Below are 24320 nucleotides of genomic sequence, written 5' to 3' on the forward strand. Positions count from 1 at the left end.
GAGGTGATGGTTTGGATTATGATAACCTAGTATCAATTTTTGGTGATTTAAATTCTAGCATACCATTTTTGTGGTATTGGGGATTGAATCCAGTGTTTCACACATGCTAGGCAAGTGCTCTACCAGTGAACGACGTCCCCCTACCCAAATTTCAGCATACTTTAAGCTTGGAAGCTGCTTCTTTCTTTCTTTCTTTTTGTTCTGGGGATTGAACCCAGAGTCTCAAGCATCTTAAACATGTACTCTACTGCTGAGCTACATCCCCCCAGCCTCGAGACTTTTTTTTTCCTCAAAAGATAAGTATGTTTATACATACAAAGACTATGGCAATATAGCAGTAATTGATGATAACTGATGTGTTGATTTCTAAGTGTCAGATTCTGTGTTTGGCATTTTGAAACATTTTCCTTTTTACTTCATAACTCTGGAATAGGTAGTATTTCCTCTTTATAGATGAGGAAGTACTCTTAAGTATAGAGAGGCTAAGGAATATATTTGACATCAGTCATATAGAATTATGTGAAATGTATTCAGCACATTCATTGTGGTGAATGTTCATAGCATTATAATTGCTTAGCCATTGGATGATAACATTTGTTAGTGGAAATTGGAAGATTTATTTGTGAAATTCTGCAGAATTCATTTTTCTATTTCCAATATTTGCTGAAGTTAAATAAAAATTTTCAAGCCATAAAAAAAAGAATTATGTGAAATGTATTTCAAATCTTAGTCTTTCAGTGAAACTGAAAACTGTTATGTACATATAGTGTATATATCTACTGAGGGGAAAAGACCTGTGTAAAATAAATAGTTGTGAGTGATTTTACATTGTAGGGTGTCAGGAAGATTAAGAATCCATTTAGGTTTCTTTCAGCTGATTTCTCTTGAAACTTAATTTTACTGTATTTTGTATTATTGAGGGATATATCCACCAACCCAGTCTGTTATTCACTAAGTAATTTAGGAATAAATTTTATAGTTGAAGTAGTTTTATGTAAGTTTTTACATGCTCTTATGAATAAGAAAGAGAAATAGTTATGACAGCTGGAAGTTGGCCAGATGTATTGCTGGGGCATTGGTGTTGCTAGGAACTGGTCTGGTACTTAAAGTAACTTGGTATCCTGATGAAGATATACAGTTGTACAGAACATCAACATCAGATAAGACTACTCTGTGCCTGTGATGGTTCAAGACAAATATTCCATGTCCAAATACATAAACATTGTCTAAGCCACAAAATTCTAAACATCCCCTCTCCCAGCTGATAGGAATGACTTCTGCTTTTTTTTTTTTAAAGCCAGTTACAGCTTTAGCCTAACGTATAGTTAAGTGTTATTAAGATGTCCAATTATAGAATTACTCCCACTTGCTGACAATAGAGCTCTGCTTCTTTAAACCTTCTTGTAAATCACTCAACACAAGCCCCAATCATATAAGTCTTTTTCAGTTCCTGCTTACACAGATACCCGGGTGTTGCTTATGGTGTATGTTCTTTTGCATTTCTCAATGTGGCAAGTTGCTAATTCAGCTTATTTAACTATAGTGGTCTTTCCCCAGCACCACCCAGAAAACAAAGATATTGAACTTCGACCCTTCCAATTCCCCAAACTTGAATTTAAATGGTTCATAGACAAATTTTTAAAACTGTAAAAAAAAAAAAAAATCTAAAAGAAAACAGAAGAACCTGTTTGTGATCTTGGGTTAGGTAAAGGAATCATAGCTATGACATAAAAACACAATGAATTGATTAAAAATTGAAAAAAATTCATAAATTTGGCTTGATAAAAATTAAACACTTGAACTGTTAAGGTATCATTAAGAAGGCTTAACAGACCAAAGACTGGGAGAAAATATTTACAAAACATTATTGATAATGGATTTATATTTCTGTAGTATATGAGAAGAAATCTTGTAACTCAATACTAAGACAACAACCTAATTTAAAAATGGGCAGGAGATTTGAATAGATATAGTGATATGTGCTTATATGAATGGCAAACAGACACACTAAATTCAAATTAAAACCAAATATACATACTACTGTCTACTCAGTAGAATGACTAAGATCAAAAAGAGTGGAAGTAACAAGCCTTGGTTAAGATGTGTAGAAATTGCAACCATTTCACATGACTGGAATTTAAAATGATATAGCCCCTATACTTTGAGGAACAGTTTATCTGTTCCTCAAAATGTTAAACAGCTCATATGACCCAGAAATTCTATGTATTTGTAGAAAAAAATTGAAAACATGTTCACATAAAAACCTGTACATGAGTGTTCATAGTAGTGTTTTCTACAAATAGCCAAAAAAATGGAAACAACTCAAATATCCAGCAACAGGTGAATAAAGTGTTGTGTTTCCATACAATGGACTATGACTTTAATAATAAAAAACAACAAACTATTTAAGATAGAAGCTACAAAGGTATCTCAGAAATACTAAGTGGAAGAAGCTAGATACAAAAGACTACATATTCCATAAGATCCTTTTGTATGAAATTTCCAGATTAGTCAAAACTATAGAGAAAAAAGAATAATTTCCTGTGTTGAGGGTAGGAGTGAGGAGTGACTGCAAAGGAGAATGGGGGAACTTCTTGGGGTGATGGAAACATGAAACATGATTGTGGTGATACTTGAACAACTGTATGAATTTACTAAAAGTTATTGGAACTGTTCACTAAAATGTGAATTTTATGGTATAAATTATTTCTCACTTAAGACAACAGCTTATGAACTTAAAAACAATGCTAGGATTTATTGAAAAAATTCATGGGGCTGGGGTTGTGGCCTCACACATGTGGGACACTGGATTCTATTCTCAGCACCAAATAAAAATAAATAAACAAAATAAAGACAAAAAAAGAAATTCATGATTCCACATTGATGATAAACCAAATGAATGGGATGAAAGAAGGGCTTATGATTATAATAGAATGATAAGTAAATGCTGACTGGTAAAATAAATGTGCAGGAAGTGGAGGAATTAAAAAATTAGCCTTTTGCAGCCATACAGGAAAAAAATTGGACCAATCAAGAACCACTAATATAAATCTTGGGGGAAGTTTTGATCAGGAGTAGGATATTTGCATGGTATAAAAGTATTCCCTTAGATGGCTTATTATTATTATAAGGGAGCAGTAGTACAGAAATTATACAATGTCTTGTCCAAGGTGATCAAATCAACCTCATTAATGAGGGGCAAGTAGATATCATGTGTCTGTTACAGATGAAACCTTGATCAAGACACATCACCTCTTAAGTAGTATTCTTGCTGAGAGTGTATAACTTGGATTTAGTCATAAAGAAATGTCAGGCAAACCTCAGATGAGGATTGTTGTATTTAAAAAGGTGGATAATGAATGGTTGTATTAAAAAATATTAATGACATAGGAAGTTTGTAAAGATGATCCAAAATAAAGAAGGCTAAGGAGGTATAACAAGGAAATGGAACCCCTAAACTAGACTGAATCCTGAACTGGAAAGAGAAAAATATGCTGTAAAGGCCATTATTGGGCCACTTAATTGGAACATGTATAAGAGGTTAAATTTTTTTTTTTAAATTAGGGTTTTTGAAGTTAGTGAATTATGTTGAAGCTATGTAAGAAAATAGCCCAATTTATCTTTTTTTTTTTTTTTTTCCTGTACTGAGGATTGAACCCAGGGGTGCTTTACCACTGAACTACATTGCTAGCTGGTTTTATTTTTTATTTCAAGACAGGGTCTAAATTAAATTGCTTAGTCTAGCATTGAACTTGGTGATGCTATTGCCTGAACCTCCTTAGTAGCTGGGATTACAAGTGTATTCCACTGGGCCTGCCCCCCGCCCTCCCTCCTCTTTTTTTTTTTTTTTTGTGTGTGGTGCTAGGGATGGACCTTAGGGCCTAAAAATGCTAGGCAGGTGCTTTACCACTGAGGTACATCTCCAGCCCTGACCTAATTCTTAATAAATATGCACCATAGGGTTTAGGGGCAAAGGGCTATGATATATAAAATTCACCCATGAATAATTTTAGAAAAAAATTGTATAGAGAAAATGACTTTGTGGGAACAAGCAGAGGATAAAGGAAGTAGGCAAAATTTTACCAATAAGAGAACTGATAAAGACGATCTGGGTATTCTTGGTATTTTTGTAACTTTTCTGTAAATTAGAATCTCCAAATAGTTAGAGCACTTTACAAAAAAAAAAAAAAATTAAGGATTGACGTTTTCTTGCCTTTGTGTTTTTGATTGTCTTTGTGATGATGGTGATGATGGTTCATTTTCATATATTTTAAAATATTTCATAGGCTTTTCTGGAGAATTGGGAGATGAATCTGGCAAATTTATGATCGAGCTGAAGGTGGAAGTTCTCAATTTGGTAAATGAGATTGAACACTAAGTGTGGATTGTAGACCTTCATGATAATAGAGTAAAAATATTATAATACAGTTGTGCTCCTTGAAGAATTGTTATTTTTTTCCAGAAGCTGCAAAATGGCTGATAATTTGGATGAATTTATTGAAGAAAGAAAAGCCAAGTTGGCCAAAGACAAAGCTGAATTGGAAAGTGATCCACCGTACATGGAAATGAAGGTAAAATTAATTCTAAGGATTATACTTGTGTAATCCTGTGAGAATCTTCTGTTTCATATTTTAATTTGATTATGCTGTGTCATTCTAAATCTGAAAGCCCGACTGCAGACAGATTTCAGTAATATTTGAGGGCTGTTTTGTGATTTTTATCTCACAGTATTTCTCCTCTCGTTAAGAGTTTTAATGAATAATTACATGCTTCACAAGATGGTTAGAAGACAAGTTCTTGGACAGAGAACTTCCAGAATATAACCAAATTTAAAAGCAAGTTCTTGTTTTATGTGAAAAAGTTAAGATTATTTAATGAATTGATTAAAACAATTTTCTTTGAAATGTACAGGAGTGAATTTGTTAGGGTTGTTTACTTAGTACTATTTGCTTTTCTGAATATAAAATTTGTTAAAATAATTGTTTCTGAAAGCATTGTCTATAAAGTTCTCAAGGTTTTTCTCATTTTGGTGAAAGATTGATTTATCCATTTAACAAATGTTTAATGAGATTGTGCCAGGTATTGTGCTATGCTCTGAGAATATTGTTCTAATCTAGAGAGATACAGCATCATCTCTCATGTATAGTTAATAAGATATAGCATATAGATTGGTCTGTGCTATATATTTTGCCCTAGTTGAGAGTGATCATACATTTTGGTTTGCCCAAGTGATTTTTGGCTGTGTCTTATCTGGTTTTGCATTCCTCCTGGACATGGTATCATGATTGAAATGGTAAATAATATAGGCACTCCGTTTATAATTTTACTTACATTGGGAATATTATATAGAGTGCTAACTATGAACAAGATATGTACTGTTATTTTAATTTTCTAGATGAGTGAACTGACATATTGGAAAGCTAAGTAATGAGACTAAAATGATGAAGGTTGGTGGAATAGGCTTTAATCCGAGGCAGCCTGACTCCAGTGCTTGTTCTCTAGGCCACCATGCTGGGTTGCCTTTTTTCCATAATCTGCCATGAATAAGCAAACAAGCTGTCATGCCAAAGACTTTTGCTTTTGGTGGTATTGAAGGTTGAACCCAGGACCTTGCACATGCTAGATATGTGCTCTTGCCACTGAGCTACATCCCAAGCCCTATGTATTTCATTTCTTTTAGTCATAACAACCCTGTAAAGTAGGGGGAAATTCTTTTATTATACACTTCAAGAAATAAAAGCTCAAAGCCATTAAATAATTTTCCAGGTACACAGTGGGGGATGCAGGATTGGAACTTTCATCCAAATCTAAAGTCTATGTTCTTCATCACTCTGTTGTACAGAGGGCTAATGTATGGTGTTTGGAATTATGTAGTTTGGGTGGTACATAGGTTTTAATACAGGTTATTATAATCTCTAATGTTAAATAATATATACATAATAATTTTAAGTATCAGTTCAAGAATCACCTGCTCATTGAGGCTTTGTAATCCTTCTCATAGCATTTCTGGGCCTCTTAACCTGGCTTTTTGTTTTTTTTTCCCCACCATAGCTCTTCCTTGTCACTCTTTACGTGTCACATAATATAATTATATATTACTTTATCATGTGTCTCCCTAACAGTTTATGCTTTAAAATGTCAGAAATTCTTGTATTATTTTTTCTCATATATTGTCAGTGCCTGGCACAATGCCTAGCATTTAACAGGAACTCAGTGAATATTTGTTAATAAGTGAATTAATTAAATATTCAAATATTTATTATAGTTTTTAAGTGATTTTGGCTTGTTTCTTGTCATACGCTTAAGTTTCTTCTCTGATGTACTGTGTAATTTTGTTGAGGCATTTAATATAAGTTTTGATGAATTTCATGTTTTCTGGGGTTCCTTCCTCCTACTGATTTGTAAATATTATGTCTTGTTTAGGGAAAGGCATCAGAGAAACTTTCTGAAAATAGTAAAATATTAATCTCCATGGCTAAGGAAAACATACCGCCCAACAGTCAACAGACCAGAAGTTCCTTAGGTATGTTATTAGATGTGCTAAACCCGTTTTAAGATACCTGTAGCAGGCATTCGTTAAAAAGTTTTGTCTTGTCAGAAAAAAAGATTTTTTAAAAAAATCTTGGTAATTTTCCTTTGTGGAATCTTAACATGTGACATGATCTACATATGAAATATAATTCATACTGAGAAACTTGTATCTTCAAAAAGATATTGTCTTGGTTATGATTTATGGAAATCACAGTAGCAAGTTTTATTTTAACATAATTACAAATGAAAAATTTGAATGGAATTGTGTGAGAGAGAATAGGGAAACTATTATTTATGAAATGAAAATGGACTTTTTGGACTTGCTTTTGCTTAAAAGTCAAAGAAATATACTTAAAGGATGTAAAATGTTGTTTGATGAAAGACCAGCATTTAATTATTGATGACCTTATTGTAGTTGTAAAGGTGTTAACTATAGCTGGGCTGATTCTTTGATTATGGTTTGGTATAAAAATACTTTTTGGCTTGTTGGTAAGTATACTTTTTCTTTTTAAAGAAAATGTATGAATATTTTAAAAGTACATCTTTTGAATTATTGAAGATCACTGAAACTTTTTATAAAAACTCAAATATGATGAATTTATATGGTAAAAGTTTATATACATATTTTTGTTACTAGGGATTGAACTCAGGGTCACTCAACCACTGAGTCACATCCCATTCCTAGTTTGTATTTTATTTAGAGACAGGGTCTCACTGAGTTGCTTAGTGCCTACCTTTTACTGAGGCTGGCTTTGAATTTTTCATCTTCCTACCTCAGCCTCCTAAACTGCTGGGATAACAGGTGTGTGCCACTGTACCTGGCAAAAGCATTTATCTTACATGCACTATTTTTCATGACCTTAGATATTCTTCATAAATGTAGCTGCTTGGCCTTTGTATGCAACTGGATAAAAAGGATGCTGACTTTTTGTCTCTCTACCAGAATAACAGATCAAAATGAAAGCCCTATTTTTAGGATCTGTTATATAGATAATTCAGTTTTGAATCTTAGAAATTATTAGCTAATAAACAGATTTAGTAAATTAAAGTATTATATTTTGGTGAAATCCTTTAATCTCTAAGTCCCTCAATTTAACTATAAAATAAATTGGATTATCTTCTGGTCCTAAACTTTTATGAACTCTGAATTTGATTATTATAAGAGATAATTTTTAGAAAAATTTAATAGACTGTTCTTTCAAGCACTTGGGTCACAAAGGTCATATAGAATCACTTTGAAATTCTCAGGTTCCAGCTTGGTTTTAATTAGGCCATTGTGTCTTTGGGACCTGGCATGAGCTATTTATTTCCTTATTTTACTAATTGATATATCTTAAAAGGTTATATGGGCAGTAATTGAATACATGTGAAAAGAGAACCAATACATAAATGAACCATAATATGAATTTCCTTTCTTTTTTACATCTTTTTAAAGGTAGTTTTTGATTTTTGAGATTTATCTGAGGAATTTCAAAACTAATCTTTGAACATTACATTCACAAATATGGTGAGTTTAATGTATAACTTGAAGACAATGACCTCTGCCTATTTTTTTTTTAATCTTTTTTTTTCGGTTTTTTAATATTTATTTTTTAGTTTTCGGCAGACACCACATCTTTGTTTGTATGTGGTGCTGAGGATCGAATCCAGGCCGCACGCATGCCAGGCGAGCACGCTACCGCTTGAGCCACATCCCCAGCCCTCTGCCTATTTTTTTTAATATTTATTTTTTTGTTGTAGTTGGACACAATACCTTTATTTCACTTATTTATTCTTATGTGGTGCTGAGGCTCGAACCCAGGGTCTCACATGTGCAAGATGAGCACTCTCCCGCTGAGCCACAACCCCAGCCCATCTGCCTATTCTTTAATTGGTGTTGCTTAGGGTCTGACCTAGTCACTTGTCATACTTCATACAGTGCTTAAGTGACTATATCCATTCACAGCACTTTATTTACCATTAGTGTGTTCATGACTTCTAAGTCTGTATCCCAATTCCAGTTTCTATTATGAATTTGAGATAGAAATATATATTTAATTTCCTACTGGACATCTCTAGTGGGATGTCCTGGGCTCAAAATCAATAGGTATAAAATTAACTTACATCTCTTGTTCAACTTTCTGTTATTCTCCATTTCAGCAAACTGTCTGCTTAGTCATCCTTAAATCCTCTTTCTCTGTCTTCTTCATCAAGAAAATATACAAGCTAGTTGATTCTAATGTCTAAATCTCAAATAAGTTAACTTTTCTCTAACCCCACTGCCATTCTCTCACTCTTCTTTTTTTGGAATGCAGGATTCTTTACATCCCAGCCTGTTTTTTTTGGGTGGTGGAGGTGGTAACTGTGGATTGAACTCAGGGGCACTCTACCACTGAGCCACATTTTGTATTTTCTCTAGCCTTATTTTGTATTTTCTTTAGAGACAGTGTCTCACTGAGTTGCTTACCGCCTCACTTTTTCTGAGGTTGGCTTTGAACTTGTGATCCTCCTGCCTCAGCCTCCTGTGTGGCTGGGATTATAGGCATATGCGCCTGGCCATTCCCAGCTTTTTTATTTTATATTTTGAGACAAGGCCTCACTCATTTTCCCTGTCTGTCTTTGAACTTGAAATCATCCTGCCTCAGCCTCCTGAGTAGCTGGGATTACAAGTTTGCCATTATACTCAGCAGAAAAGAGGTTTTGAATGAATTAACATCTTCATTGCAAATATAAAGTCAGTTCTCTTGGCCTTGTAGAATTTGTACCAGGGATTGAACTCAGGGGCACAGGACCACTGAGCCACATCTCCAGCCCTGTTTTGTATTTAATTATTAGAGACAGGGTCTCACTGAATTGCTTAGCACCTTGCTGAATTGCTGAGGTTAGCTTTGAACTCTCAATCGCCTGCCTCCCAAGCCGCTGGGATTACAGGCGTGCGCCACCCCACCTGGCCGGCCTTGTAGAATTTGATTTTCATGATATGCCTTTTTAAGAATTGTCATTTGAAATAGTAATTATTTTTGACTCACATTGAATCTTATTAAATAATAAGATAGTATTTGATTTTTTTTTTTTTCCAGACAGGATTTTTGCTATGTTGCCCAGGCTGGTTTCAAACTCAGGCTCAAGCAGTCTCCCCACCTCAGCTTTCTGAGTTGCTGGGAAATTTGATTTTATAATTTTATAAGCATTCTGTCACTAACATCTTGCCTGAATAATTGTTGTCTTAACATTAGGCCAAATACATAGGTTTTGACTTTGGGAAAAATGTAATTTGGCAATTCATAGTTTTCCTTAAATGCTTTCATCTAGGAATCATTAAAAAAAAAAACAGGTCTAATGTAGTTTGGTAATTGCTCTCTGATACCATAATAGAGTGAATAATTGAGCATAATAGCAATCAGAAATATATACATATTTAAAAACAATTTTAAATATTCATTTTAGCTAATGAAATAATATCTATAGCTTACAGTATATAACTCTCATGAAACATAACATTTTGATGATTTTTATAAATTTATTTCTGTCAGACACTGAAATACAGGGATAATGCTATCCATATGGCTTATTCTTCCACCATTTTATCTCCTATAAGAGAAGTTGAGATAGAATTACAGTAAGTTTGGATACTAGCTATCTGAGTTGGACCAAAATTTTACAGGTTAAGGACATAGTCCTCTCTGAGACTACCCTTACTTTTGATGCCAGCTGCAAGTTCAGGAATCCCTAGGTCACCCAGTTATTGCTAGCTGGTTAGAAATGTGGGGGTACTCACTATCCCTTTAGTTTCAATAATATACTAGAATGACTCACAGAATTCAGAAAATGCTGTACTTAGGATCATATTTAACCCAAAGTATCAAATCAGAACCATCCAAAGGGAGAGGCACATAGAGCAATATGTGAGAGGGTATAAATGAGAATTATCTGTTGGCCTAGAGGTACCTCACGCTCCTGATCTATCAGTGTATTTCCAGCTAGGCTAACCTGAGTTTCTTTGTCCAGAGTACTTGTTGGGGTTTAATTGTGTAGGCCTGGTTGAATCATTGTCAGTTGGCTCAGTCTCCAATCCACTTACTCTTCTTAGGTATGGCTTGTGTCACATGGCTCAGGGACCAACCTTTTAATCACAAGGTTGGTATTTTTGACATGACTGGCTCTACCACGCGGCCTGCGCAGTGGTTTCATTAATGAGGTTCTAGGCATAAAGTTAGTTAGACGAGATCGAAATAAAAACACAAGACTCAATTACCTTAATTCTATTGCTAGGTCCGAGACGGCTCCCCTCTCTGGTTCGCTCCTCTAGCCGCCCAGCAGGGCAGCAAGGATTACTCAGGGCTAGCAGGAGAGAGAGAGCGAGCACGCCGGGGAGTAGCCTTTTATTAGGGAACCAGAGATTCAGGGGAGAATTCCATCCAATGAAGGTTGAGGGGGGGCTGCACTCCAAGGTCAGGGTCAGCGATTGGGTCCCCGGGGTCAGTGGTCAGGCACACCCCCACACGGATGGGCTCTCTCATCAGGAGAGGGACGGGAAAAACTTCGACATGTGCCAAAGTGCCTCAGACCCTCAACGGGAGGCACCCGATCACGTGTGAGAATGGCTCCCAACATATTCCCCCTTTTTTGTCTTAAAAATGAGGCGGCGGTTCATTCTCTGGAGTTCCTGGATTCTTGATTGGAAGACTCGCCATCCTATAGTTACAATACAAAAGAGAATTAACAGCAAAGAGAATAATCCAATAATGTACCAAGCGGAGTGTTTAAGAATATTTCCAGGGTTGAATCCATTTAACTCCTTCAATATTTGATTAGCCAAAGAAGAAGGATCTGAAAAATCAGTTTTATTATTTTGAATGTCTTGGATATGGTGATGAAGTTCCAGAATATCCAAGCTATTATTAATATTTTGCTAAATACCTAATAAATGGTTTTTAACCTTGTCCCAATCCCAGAGAGAAGCATTGTACTTGGCAGCTGTAACACATACATACTTATAATTAGCATGGCATTTAAGCCTCTCCTTAAATTTTAAGGCTGAAAGTTCATTACCTATGTCTATAACAGTTGCCTCTAAGGCATTTAATTTAGTTTCAATCGTTTCATCAATATTTACTTGATTACGCAGAGCCTTGGAAGTATTTTGAGCTAAATTATTAAGAAATTTTGCATGTTGAATATTTTGAGACAACGTCAGAGACGCAGAGACAGTTGAGGCAATAAATGAGACCAGTGCTAACACACCAACAATTATGACTCCCATAGCACGTTTAGGTCTTGTTAGCTGAGCATGAATTTGTTGCAAGACTTGTAAACCAGCATCAGCATACCATGGCTCTGAAATATTAGCAGGTAATAAAACAAAAGAGGGCTGATGAAGTATCAGCACTCCTTTTCCTCCATTATACCTAGTAATACAGTTGGTTAGGTTGCACTTATTACAAGTAATAACATATCTGTCATCTATCCATTTAACTTTTACATTACCAATAATTAAAACATAAGAAGATTGGACACAAGCTCTTAAGCCATAGCAAGATCCCTCTTTACAGTTCTTGCCGACAAATTTCGGTAAAGGCTTATCTGTAAAATGTAAATACTCTGAGGCAGCAATTAAGCGCCAAATATCTTTTTGAATACCTCCTTCACTATAAGTCAAAATATTACTGACAAATCCTGCAGGTGTCATAGCAGAATTTCTTCGTAATTGTCTTTTATCAATCTTTGGAGACCAATCTAAAATATACCCACTATCTTTAGACACCTTATGTTGTACAGGAAAGGCATTTACACAATCCATCCATTTAGGAAAGGTGCCGATCTCAATTATAGAACTATTTGGACAGTGGGATATCTGTTGAGGTTTTGCAGAAATGACTGGCTTGTTATGGGAAAGTCCCATTTTAATTACTGATCTAATATTAGGTTTTAAGTCCCCATAAATAGAATTATTTGTCAGTCTAGGTTTACCAATCGCTGTCTTTTCTTCAAATGATACTTTCAGACAGCCAGCATGTTTATCATGTGACCAACACAAAGGTAATTGGGCACTGTAGCCAGAATAATTAAATCTAGTCACGTGATTGGGAGTAATATGAGTATCTGTAAATCCTCCCATCATGAATGAGTCATTAGTAAATACTGGAATAGATTCTCCAGTCCACACAGCTGGGTGTACCAGGGGTGGATCTGGGAAATATGTCCAATAAGTGTCTACTTGATTCCCTTTTACCTGACAGCCCAGTAGGGCAATTACTGTCGCTACCATCAAGACTGGGGTCCTGTTCTTTCCTAGGCGTCGAAGTATTTGGGAAGCCTGGGTTGTTAGTTTCTTTACGTCTTTCCACGAAATCAGCTTTTCGACTGGTTCAATCTGGTCTTTCTTCATCCTTTTCCGAAATCTCCTCCTTGTCTGATAGCACGTTCAGGCACCCAAATAGGACGGAAAGAGCCTTCTGGGAAGATACAAGCATGGCCTTTTCCCCACATTATTACCGGATCTGGTCCCTTCCATTGACCAGTCTGTAAGTCTTTCCACAGAACTCTGCCTAAGGGGCCTGTTACTGAAGGAGACATTTGCCTCTCAGCAGCAGTGTGACCTTCTGCATCACAGTTTAAAAAATTTAAAACAAACAAGGCATGATTAAGGCTATTTTGGGGAGTGACAATCCTATTCCCCCCTTTTAATTTTTGTAATTGAAGCTTAATAGATAAATGAGTTCGTTCCACAATGGCTTGACCTTGGGGGTTATAAGGAATTTCTGTTTTATGATTAATTTTAAACTCTTGACAGAATTGTTGAAAAGAAGAGCTTACGTAAGCTGGAGCATTGTCTGTTTTAATCTGCATAGGGCACCCTAAAACGGAAAAAGCTGCTAAGCAATGAGAAATTACATGTTGAGCATTTTCCTTAGTACGTGCTGTGGCAAAAATAAATCTAGAATAAGTGTCCACTATGACATGCACATAACATTGCTTACCAAATTGAGGAATATGAGTTACATCCATCTGCCATATCTGATTTGGTTTTAATCCACGGGGATTTACCCCTGATGGCCGAGATGGAGTGTGAATAACACACTTTGGGCATTGGCTTACAATCTGACGAGCTTGTTCTCTGGTAATACTAAATTTTTTACGTAAGCTAGAAGCATTTTGATGATGCAAGGAATGGGAAGCTAGTGCACAGTCATATGAAGACATCTGTTGACAAAAAGCTACTAACTTATCAATTTTGTCATTACCTGAAACTAGAGGTCCAGGAAGATTAGTATGGGCTCGAATGTGTCCTATGAAACATGGGTACTTTCGCATTAGCACTGTCTTTTGTAAATTATGAAATAATTCAAATAACTCCTGTGATGAAGTAAACCCAATCATTGAAGTTTCAATATTTTTGGTAACTCCGACTGCATATAAGCTGTCAGAATAAATATTAATAGGCTCATTTGAAAAGTAATCTAAGGCACAGATCAGAGCTTGAAGCTCTGCTCTTTGGGCAGAAGTATAAGAAGTTTGTATCACCTCTGTGTGAACACGACTGAAAAAACCTGCCTTACCGGAGTTAGAACCATCTGTGAACACCGATAAAGCTCCCTCTATTGGGTGAGCTCTTACAATTTTTGGAAAAATGAGTGATGTTAATGATGCAAATTGTACAATCTTATCACGAGGATAATGGCTATCTATCTGTCCAGGGAAATCAGCAAAAGCTATTTGCCAATAGTTAGAAGTTTGAAAAAGCCAGTTAGTTTGTTGAGCAGAAAATGGAATAATTATGATATCAGGCTCAGATCCAATCTTTTTCCTTTATTTCTTTATTTCCTTTTTCCTTGTCCTTATATCTTTTTTCCTTATCTTTATAGCGCGCTCCCACTCAATCTAACTAATCTAGAATGCCCCCCTCGTGGTTGCCAAATCTACCACGCGGCCTGCGCAGTGGTTTCATTAATGAGGTTCTAGGCATAAAGTTAGTTAGACGAGATCGAAATAAAAACACAAGACTCAATTACCTTAATTCTATTGCTAGGTCCGAGACGGCTCCCCTCTCTGGTTCGCTCCTCTAGCCGCCCAGCAGGGCAGCAAGGATTACTCAGGGCTAGCAGGAGAGAGAGAGCGAGCACGCCGGGGAGTAGCCTTTTATTAGGGAACCAGAGATTCAGGGGAGAATTCCATCCAATGAAGGTTGAGGGGGGGCTGCACTCCAAGGTCAGGGTCAGCGATTGGGTCCCCGGGGTCAGTGGTCAGACACACCCCCACACGGATGGGCTCTCTCATCAGGAGAGGGACGGGAAAAACTTCGACATGTGCCAAAGTGCCTCAGACCCTCAACGGGAGGCACCCGATCACGTGTGAGAATGGCTCCCAACAACTGGCCCCATCTGTGCCATCTCTATTTATTATAAACTTTCTAGTGGCTTACTATGACTTACCTCATATAAACTATTAGGAGAGGTGCAAGAGACCCACCATGAATAACAAAGATACTACAGACCAATACTCCTCATAAATATAGATGCCAGAATCTTCAACAAAATATTAGCAATTTGAATCTAGCAGTGTATAAAATAATTATTAATTAAAGTCAAGAGATTTACCCCAGGAATGCAAGTTTAGTTTTAACATCTGAAAATTAATGTAATGTACCTAGTTAATAGAGTTAAGAACATGAACATCCCAGTAGATCTAGGAAAATCATTAGACAAAACCCAGTACTCATTCAGGATAAAAGAGATCAAGAAACTAGGAATAGAGGAGATCTTTATCCCCAAATAAGAAATCTGTACATACTTATTGCCAACATCATCATAATGTTTTATGACTATATGCTTTCCTCCTAAAATCAGGAACAAGACAAGAATATCTGCTTTCACCACTTCTATTCAACATCATACTGAAAGTTCTAGCCAGAGTAATGAGGGAAGAAAAAAAAAGGCAACAAGATTAGAAAGAAGTAATACAACTAGCTTTATTTGAATATGTTTGTTAAAAATCTTAAGCCACAAAAATTATTAGAACTGATAAATGACTTTAGCTGATTTAGAGGAAATGAAATCAATGTATAAAAATATATTGTATTTTTATGTTAACACTGAATACTCTGAAAATAATATCAAGTAAACAACCCCACTCATAGTAGTATGAATTTTAATGAAAAAGTACAGGATTATACATAGAAAACTACAAAACATGGCTGAGAGAAATTAAAGAATGTCCAAGTAAATGGAGAGACATTCTATGTTTTTGAATTGGAAATCTGTCAGTGTCAGGGCTGCCAAAACATGGAAAAGATGAGTATAGCATTTTGGAAGCTACATAATGAGATGGCAACCAATGTTCAAATTACTCTTTTGTTAAGTTTTTCTTTAACAAAGAAAGCATTTTTATTTTCATTGTTTCTAATATTTTAAATTTCAGTGAACTAATCATTATTAGCTTTGCTATTTTAATTTTTTAATCTTATTTTTTTTTGGTACTGGGGATTGAAACTAAGGGCACTTTAACCACTAAACTACATGCTCAGTCCCTTTTATTTTTTGAGACAGGGTCTTGCTAAGTTGATGAGGCAGGCTTCAAACTTGTGATCTTCCTGCCTCAGCCTTCCAGGTCGTTGGGATTACAGGTGTGCATCACTGTGCCTGATTAATTTTACTGTTTTAAAATTAAATTACTGTAAACATTTACAACTGATGGTAAGACTTCTTAATGTTTTGATAAATATTTGTGAAAGTCACAGAAAAATTGTAGTTTTCCCATTGCTGTACAATTTCAGTTTGCTTGGAAAGTTTTATAGTCCTTTAGTACCATCCAAAGCAAGAAGAACTGTGCATGTTATTCAAATGAACTTTATTCAGGAATACAAGATTCATTTAATATTTGAAATTCAAATCTGTATAATTTTTCACCTTATCAAAATAAAGGCAAAAATCATGTAATTATTGATAAATGCAGGAAAACCATCTGATAAAATTCAGTACTAAGTTCCTTCATCTGATAAAGTATAGCTCAGAAGCCCCTATGTTTTAATATCATAATGGTAAAATATTGATTTCTTTTAAGGAAAGTTTAGGAACAATGAGTTTAGGAACAATGAGTTTAGGAACAATGCAGTTATCTTCTATTAATGATATTTTCAAATATTTTACCAGAAGTTCTAATCAGTATAATAAGGCAAGAAAAAAGTATAACATTTAGAAAAGTAGTATCATTGTTTACAGATGATTGTTTAGGTGGAAAATCTAAAAGAATTTACAAACCATTAGAATTAGTAGTCAGTTTTATAAGGTTACTAGATATTAGGCTATACAAATTAATTTGTATTTCTAGATGATAGCAACAAACAATTAGAAAATGAAATTGAGGGCTGGGAATGTGGCCTAGTGGTCTTGCATGCATGCGGCCCTGGGTTTGATATCCAGCTACACACACACACACACATACACGTTCACATTTATACTTCTAGTTTCCATCATTAATAAACCTCTTGTTTTTAAAGATGTACAAAGTAATGAGAGAAGATGAAAGAAAAAAATGAAATTGAATATATTTACAATTATATTGGAAATACCAAATACTTTGGAATAAATCTAACAAAATTAGGACTGTATGAAACTTTGCTGAGAATATTTTAAGAAGCTTGAATAAGTGGAGAGAGATCATTTTCATGTATTTTAAGGTTCAATTGCTTAAGACTAAGATTGATTGCCAGTTTCCCTCATATTTCTGTAGATCCAATGAGTACCAATAGGCTTCTTGGTTAAGCTGATTTATAAGGGAATAAAAAAACACCTGTAAAGCCCTGACAGTTATGCAGAAAACAAAGTTGGAGGACTTAGTGTTAGATGTCAGTATTTGTATAAAATGATAGTAGTTGAGATAATTTGGGCATAATGTTTGCAATGTAGACCATTGAAATAGAATAAAGGGCACAGAAACATCCTTTTTTTTTGTGGGGGGGGGGGTACCAGGGATTGAACTCAGGCACTTGACAACTGAGCCACATTCCCAGCCCTATTTTGTATTTTATTTAGAGACAGGGTCTCACTGAGTTGCTGAGAGCCTTACCTTTGCTAAGGCTGACCTTGATCCTCCAGAGCCCCGTCCGAAGCCGCTAGGATTACAGGCATGCGCCACTGTGCCCAACTCAGAAACAGATCCATTTATATACAGTTATCTGATATATGATTAGGTGCCTCTGCAATTCAGTGGGAAAGGATGGTCTTTTCAATAAATGATGCTGGATTAATGAGATGACCAACAAACAACAAAACAAAAAACAAAATAAAAATCAACTTGTACCTCATATTACATGCATTGTTATTCAAGAGAGATCATTGACCTAAATCTGAACCTAACACTAAATAGCTCTTTGAGAAAACACAGAAAAATGTCTTAGGGCCTTGTAAGCTGGTAGGGTATTTGTAAGATTTCAAAGTGCTACCCACAAAGAAAAAGTTTAGTTAAATAGTCTTCATTAAAATTAAGAACTGCTTACTCAAAGACATTTAAGAATGTGAAAAGGCAGCCATGGTACAGTAAAATATATTTGCAGTTTTTATGAAGGATGTGGGTGTGTCAGTGGGTGTAACTTTAATAGATCAATAGGAAGAAGTTTCATTTAAAATCTGGGCAAAAGACTTCAATAGGCATTTTGTAGCTATGGAGATTCACATGAATTTCAAAAAGATGCTCATCATCATTATTATTAGGAAATTGTTGATTAAAGCTACAGTGAAGACTCCATTGCACATGAGTAGAATGTCTTAGATTTAAAGGACTCCTGATACGTAGATCAGGAATGATAATGAACTGAGGATCATTGATTGCTGGAAATGTATAAAGGTATAACTTTGAAAAACTGACAATATCTACAAAACCCTATGAAATTATCCAGTGGTTTAACTGTTCTACTCCATAGTGTGCCCACCAAAAGACAAGTACAAAAGTATCAATAGAGCTTGTTCATAATGGTATACCTTTGCCCCCTACAGAAGGAAACAACTCATAACTGTTCATAGTAGGATAGATAAAAATCATGATGTATTCATACAGTGGAATACTACATAGAAATTCAAAAGATGAGCCTTGCTTCACCCAACTGTGTGGGTGAATCTCAGACCTATTGAATGAAAGAAGCAAGATGTGAGTATAATCTATTATTATTTTTGAGGTTCAAGAATAGGAATAGCATTGAGTCTGAATACTTTTTAATCCTGGAGGGGATATTGATGGAGAAGAAGTATAAATGTACATTCTGAGATACTAGAAATCTCCATCTGGGTTGTTACCTGAGTGTATGGAAACTCATTGAATACTATATGTAATTTGTACTCTTTGCTGTGTATTTGTCAGTTTTAAAATTGGACTTTTAGGAGGCAATTTTCTTTGCTTTTCTCTATGTGTTATGGTTTAGTTATTAAGTGTTCCCCCAAAACTCTTGTGTGAGATAATGCATGAAAGTTCAGAGGTAAGATGATTGGGTTATGAGAGCCTCATCTCTAATTAGTATGTTGATTCACTTGAATGTATTAACTGGGTGGTAACTGTAGGCTGGTAGGGTGTGGCTGGAGGAGGTGGATTACTGGGGCTGTGCCTTTGGGGTTATATTTTGTCCTTGTTGAGTGGAGCACTCTCTCTGCTTCTTGATGCCATGTCCCCAGCTGCTTTCCTCTACCATACCCTTCTACCATGATGTTCTGCCTTACCTCAGGCACAGAACAATGGAGTTCATTCGCTGTCTGTGCACTGAGGCCTCTGAAATTATGATCCGCAAATAAACTTTTCCTCTAAAATTCTTCTTGTCAGGTCTTTTGGTCATTGCAGCAAAAAAGCTGACTAAAACATGGGAAGCTCTCACAATGAATAGATATTTTGTGATGTACCAGAAAATTTAGATTTACTAGTACCTGTACCTGTGACAAAAGAAATCAGCAAAATAATTTAAGGATCCTAAAATGTGACAAGACAATAAAAATATTATTAAAACTCATGTTTCTAATGTTTCTACTGTTGTTTCTCCTGCTGCTAGTGTTTTTCTTGCTATTACTATCAACTAACATATTAAGTGCTTACTAAGTGTAAGGTGCTGTGCTAGCTCTTACTTATACCTAGAGAGAAGATGTCATGTTTATTCCTCTTTGTGACTTCCAGGCTGTCATGCCTTTCCTTCGCCCTATAATCCAATAGTTTGAAATTCACAGTGCCAGACTCTTGCATCCACTATTTTCTTATTGCAGTTAATTTAGTTTCCAAAGTCTTTTTCTCTTTTGCAAAATGCCTTTCCAAGTCATTTACTCATTTAAAAAATTGAATGACTTTAAGCACTCCTTAATTCCTTAAAGATTTTAGTACTTCTTTACTTTTTTGACTTTTCATTATACTGTCCTCTGTCTTCCTCAGCCACCTATCCATGCCAGTGGTTCTATTCTAGCCCTATTCTATATTACTAAATTAGAGTTGCGTGTATCTCACTCTTTGATGACCACTTCCTACTTTTCTGACTCATTCTCTCTTGAACGTTGCTTTAAACATGTATTTGATTCTAAATAATTGATCCTACCAGGATCTACAGTTCTTTCATTCTACCCCTTTCAATGGCATCCTACCCTCTCATCATTTCCTTTTTTATGCAGCCTGAATAGGTCCACTATTTACTCCTTTTCCCACTTCAAGTTTCTTGTGTCTTTTTTCTCTTATTTACTTGGCAAGATACCCTCTAATTAAATCCTATTTAATATGAGGCATCTCATGTTAACCAGCTTTGGTATAGCTGAATTTTGGTGGAGAAAACACAGTTATATAACTCTTAAGTTAAAGCAGTAACTGCCAACTTCAAGTAGGACCTAATGCTGTTGGGTAATTCTACTCCATTTTCCTAATGCATGTACTACCCCTCTGTCCTAGTTTGTTTGTTTGTTTATTTATTTATTTGGTGTCTCTTCATTTCTAGCATATACCCTCCCCAATGGTCTTGCTTTATATTTCATTGTAAAATAGACACCTTTAGATTATTATTTTTATTTTTTTTTTAGAATTTAAAAATGATCTCTTCCCCTATATATTCTACTTTGCCTTCTGTTACATTGGTGAGTTGTATTTGTGCCTTAGATCATTTCTTCCACTTGTATGATAGTCCTTTGTACTTAAAATTTCACTTCATTAGTTTGCTCTCTCATCTGAATCATACAAATTTTTTCCTCTCTACCAGTAGGATCTTTTATATCAGAATACAACCATTATTATACTTGTTTTATAAAAAATGAAAATCCTTTATGTTCCTCAGGCTACTGCTAATTTTTTGGTTCTCCTTTATCACAAAACTTGTCAACAGGATTGTCTGTCTTTACTATGTCCACTTCCTCTCACTTCAACTTTCTTCACTCAGGCTTTCTTTTATGTTGCTTACCCAAAAAGTTCAAGTAATAGCCCCTAACATAGCTACATTAAATGTTCAAATGCTCAAATTTCACCTTTTTCATTATTCCCTTCATTTAGCTTCTAGTCATTTACTTGAAATACTTTCTTCTCTTGACTTTCAGAAGTGTTTTTCTGGTGGTGGTTCTATCTTTGCTAGTTCTTGAAGAAAACTGTTAATATTGTACATGTGGAACTGCCTATCCTTACAAAGACCTGCTAACAAAGTTGGCATGAGCTTGGAACTTAGCTAGTAAACAATTACCTGCACTAATATAAATCATTACTTAAATGATAAGAATGGTGTATTGTGTCCAAAATTGTTTGTACAAACCATATGGTTTGTGCTGAACACCCATTTTTTCCCCTGGGGAGTTTGGAGTCTTGGCACATTGTTGACAAGAGGATGCTTATGTGATCAATCCAGTAAAAGTGATTCCCTAATGAACTTCTATGGTAGGCAAAAACTTTATGTCACAACTTGTGGCTGAAGGAGTTAAGTGTGTCCTATGTGACTACTGAGGAAGAACTTTAGGAAGTTTGTACCTAGTTTCTTCTGGACTTTGCCCTGTGTACTTTTTCCCTTTGATAATTTTTCTTTGTGTATTTACAGTGAGTATAGTGACTTCTGCATCCTGTTTGCCAGTCACTGAACCTTGGGGTGGTCGTAGGGACTCTCCATCTACTTCTGTTGCCTTTTTTTCCGGGTCCTTTTCAGCTTCCTTACCTCTAAGTTTTAGTACTGCAGAAATCCCATCTTCTGTATCTTAAGTTCCTAGGTGTTTTTAGGTTGGGACATTTCTAGATGATATTTCTCTTGAATCAAAATGCCATTAATAAGTATTTCAGGCTCCACAGTTCACTAGATATATTTTTCATGTCGTGAGCTGCTATTTTGTAATTCTGCAAAACAAAAAGATTATAAAGTACCAAAGTAAGATAAGGAGTTTTATTCTAGGAATTATATGATATATTTAAAAAAAATCATGTTCAGTGTAATTACTGGAAATCTGTGAAAGAAAGAATTATCAGGAAGAAAAAAATCATATTGTGGAATTTAAAAGTAATATCAGAAAATAAAGCAGCACCAAAATTTATGTACCTCTAAAATTTAGGCTAAGGTAAAAATTACAGTTAATGTAAAGATTTCATAAAATACAGCAAGTTATTAATGTTTTCACTAATTTTTAGTTGTACTTTTAATTATCACTTTTAGCATATCCATAATGAAATTGCAAACATACTTTTTTTTTGGTTCATTTTGTATGAGTTGGATGGGTTCTTATAAGTAATATGATGTGAGAGTTCATGTTTTTCTCAATTAGTCACATCTCTATAAATCATGTAGAGGCCTATTATTATTTCCTAAAATTTGTCTTCTGATTATTTTTACATAGTATTTTCTGATAGTATAATCATGGAATATAACTATGAAAAAAAGGGTCAATGTTCTGTGGTGATTTGTTTTATAGAATGCTTATTATAAATATTACTCTATATGTGTAATATGAATTATAATGCATCCTGTTGTCATATATAACAAATTAAAAGTTAAAATTAAAAAAATAGTGAAAAGGAGAATAAGCAAGAAAATTTATTCATATATATAAATATAAATGTATATTTTACCATGAAGGATTAAAACCAAGATAATAACAATAAATAAATAAATAAATAAATAAAGGTCCATCAGCCAAAAAAAAGAGTCCATAAAAATAAACAAACAAATAAAAACCAATTATTACCATAATAATTATTATATGGTTTTAAAATGATGTTGATTGCTAATGTCATATAGACCATAGAAATAAAATGTTTTTATTTTGAAAGAAAGGATGTATTAAAGAGACTATGACTAAATGTATTTACTTATATTGGATATCAACGTAAAAATACAATTGTATGATTTTAAAAGTTGTGTTTTCTTAATTACTGTAGTGTATTCCAACAAAATTCAGCATTGTAAATAGTATATCCAGGTCTAAATTCAACAGGTGAATGTTTAAATCTTGTGATATTGAAGGTACAGAGGTGTACAAATTCTATATTACTCTTTATCATGTCTTTAGTCTACCATTTGATAGAACCATGTAACCCTATCTTATCATTTAGAAGAAACTTAAAAAAAATATTCATGTTTGTTTGGCCTTGTATCTATGTATTAACTCAGCAAAACTGGTTATTGTATAAGAACTAAACTTTGTTTTTGAGTCCCTGAAATCCAAGTAAAGTTTATGACAACATAAAACAAAACAAAAAGACTATGAATATTATGCTAGAAGATAAATTACTTTAAAAAAATTATATGCTTTAATTTTAAATATTTTTTTTAACCCACAACTGCTGGAGAAACTAAATGCTTCTAATTATTATAATCCTGAAGCAAAATGTTAGCTGTCTTAGGGTCATTGATGTGTACTTGATGAAGTGACATCACTTCAAATGACCCTAAAATGACACTAATAATTAACTTGCCACTAGAACCATCAAAAGACAACAGCTGAATAAGTAAGTCCCATCATTCATTGTCTGTTATGGTTTGGATGTGAGGTGTCCACCAAAAGCTCACGTGTAAGACAATGCAAGAAGGTTTGGAGGAGAAATGATTAGGTTAGAACCTCAACCGAATCAGTGAATTAATTGAGTGGTAGCTGGAGGTGAGTAAGGTGTGGCTGGAGGAAGTGGTTCATTGGGGGCTTGGCTATGGGGTATATATTTTGTAACTGGAGAGTAGAATTGTTCTCTCTCTGCTCTCTGATCACGATATGAGCTGCTTCCCTCTGCCACTGTGATGTTCTATATCACCTTGAGCACTGAGGAAAAAAAGTCTGTTTTTATGGACAGACCTCTGAAACCAAGAGCCCTCAAATAAACTTTGTTGTTTAATTGATCTGGTTAGATCTTTTAGTCACAGCAGAAAAATAGTTGACTTTAAACATCATATTAGCTCATTAAGTTAATTAAGATGCCATTGTTAATTCATAGTTAAAAATTAGAATGTTTATAAAGTGTTTCTTATGGTTCTTGATTTTTATTTTTTTTATTTTTTATTTTTTTTTTAAAGAGAGAGTGAGAGAGAGAGAGAGAGAGAGAGAGAGAGAGAGAGAGAAAGAAAGAATTTTTAATATTTATTTTTTAGTTCTCGGCGGACACAACATCTTTGTTGGTATGTGGTGCTGAGGATCGAACCCGGGTCGCACGCATACGAGGCGAGCGCGCTACCGCTTGAGCCACATCCCCAGCCCGGTTCTTGATTTTTATAAGCTGCCTCCAATGCTGTAAAAACTTTGGTACCAGATGACACAAATAAGAATTAAAAAGTTAGTGTTCTCTGTTGACTAAACCTTAAACTAATAAAATTATAATTCCAAAAGCATTACACATGGTTACTTGTCTAC

General features: G+C 34.9%; 1 protein-coding gene across 3 annotated transcripts in view; it reads left to right on the forward strand.

Moving 5' to 3' along the window:
* Positions 1–24320, forward strand: part of Cspp1 (centrosome and spindle pole associated protein 1) — a 127506-nt gene that overhangs the window by 6671 nt on the left and 96515 nt on the right. For 2 of the 3 annotated variants that reach the window (XM_077800830.1, XM_077800831.1), the window contains exons 1-2: positions 4468–4571; positions 6424–6523. In XM_077800830.1, coding sequence (XP_077656956.1) covers positions 4473–4571; positions 6424–6523 — 199 coding nt within the window. In that variant the 5' untranslated portion in view covers positions 4468–4472. Of the gene's footprint in view, positions 1–4462; positions 4572–6423; positions 6524–24320 lie in introns of those variants that run through there. The other variant, XM_077800829.1, reaches the window with a different exon arrangement.

This window comes from Urocitellus parryii, chromosome 7 (assembly GCF_045843805.1).
Source record: "Urocitellus parryii isolate mUroPar1 chromosome 7, mUroPar1.hap1, whole genome shotgun sequence".
Classification (NCBI taxonomy): domain Eukaryota; kingdom Metazoa; phylum Chordata; class Mammalia; order Rodentia; family Sciuridae; genus Urocitellus; species Urocitellus parryii.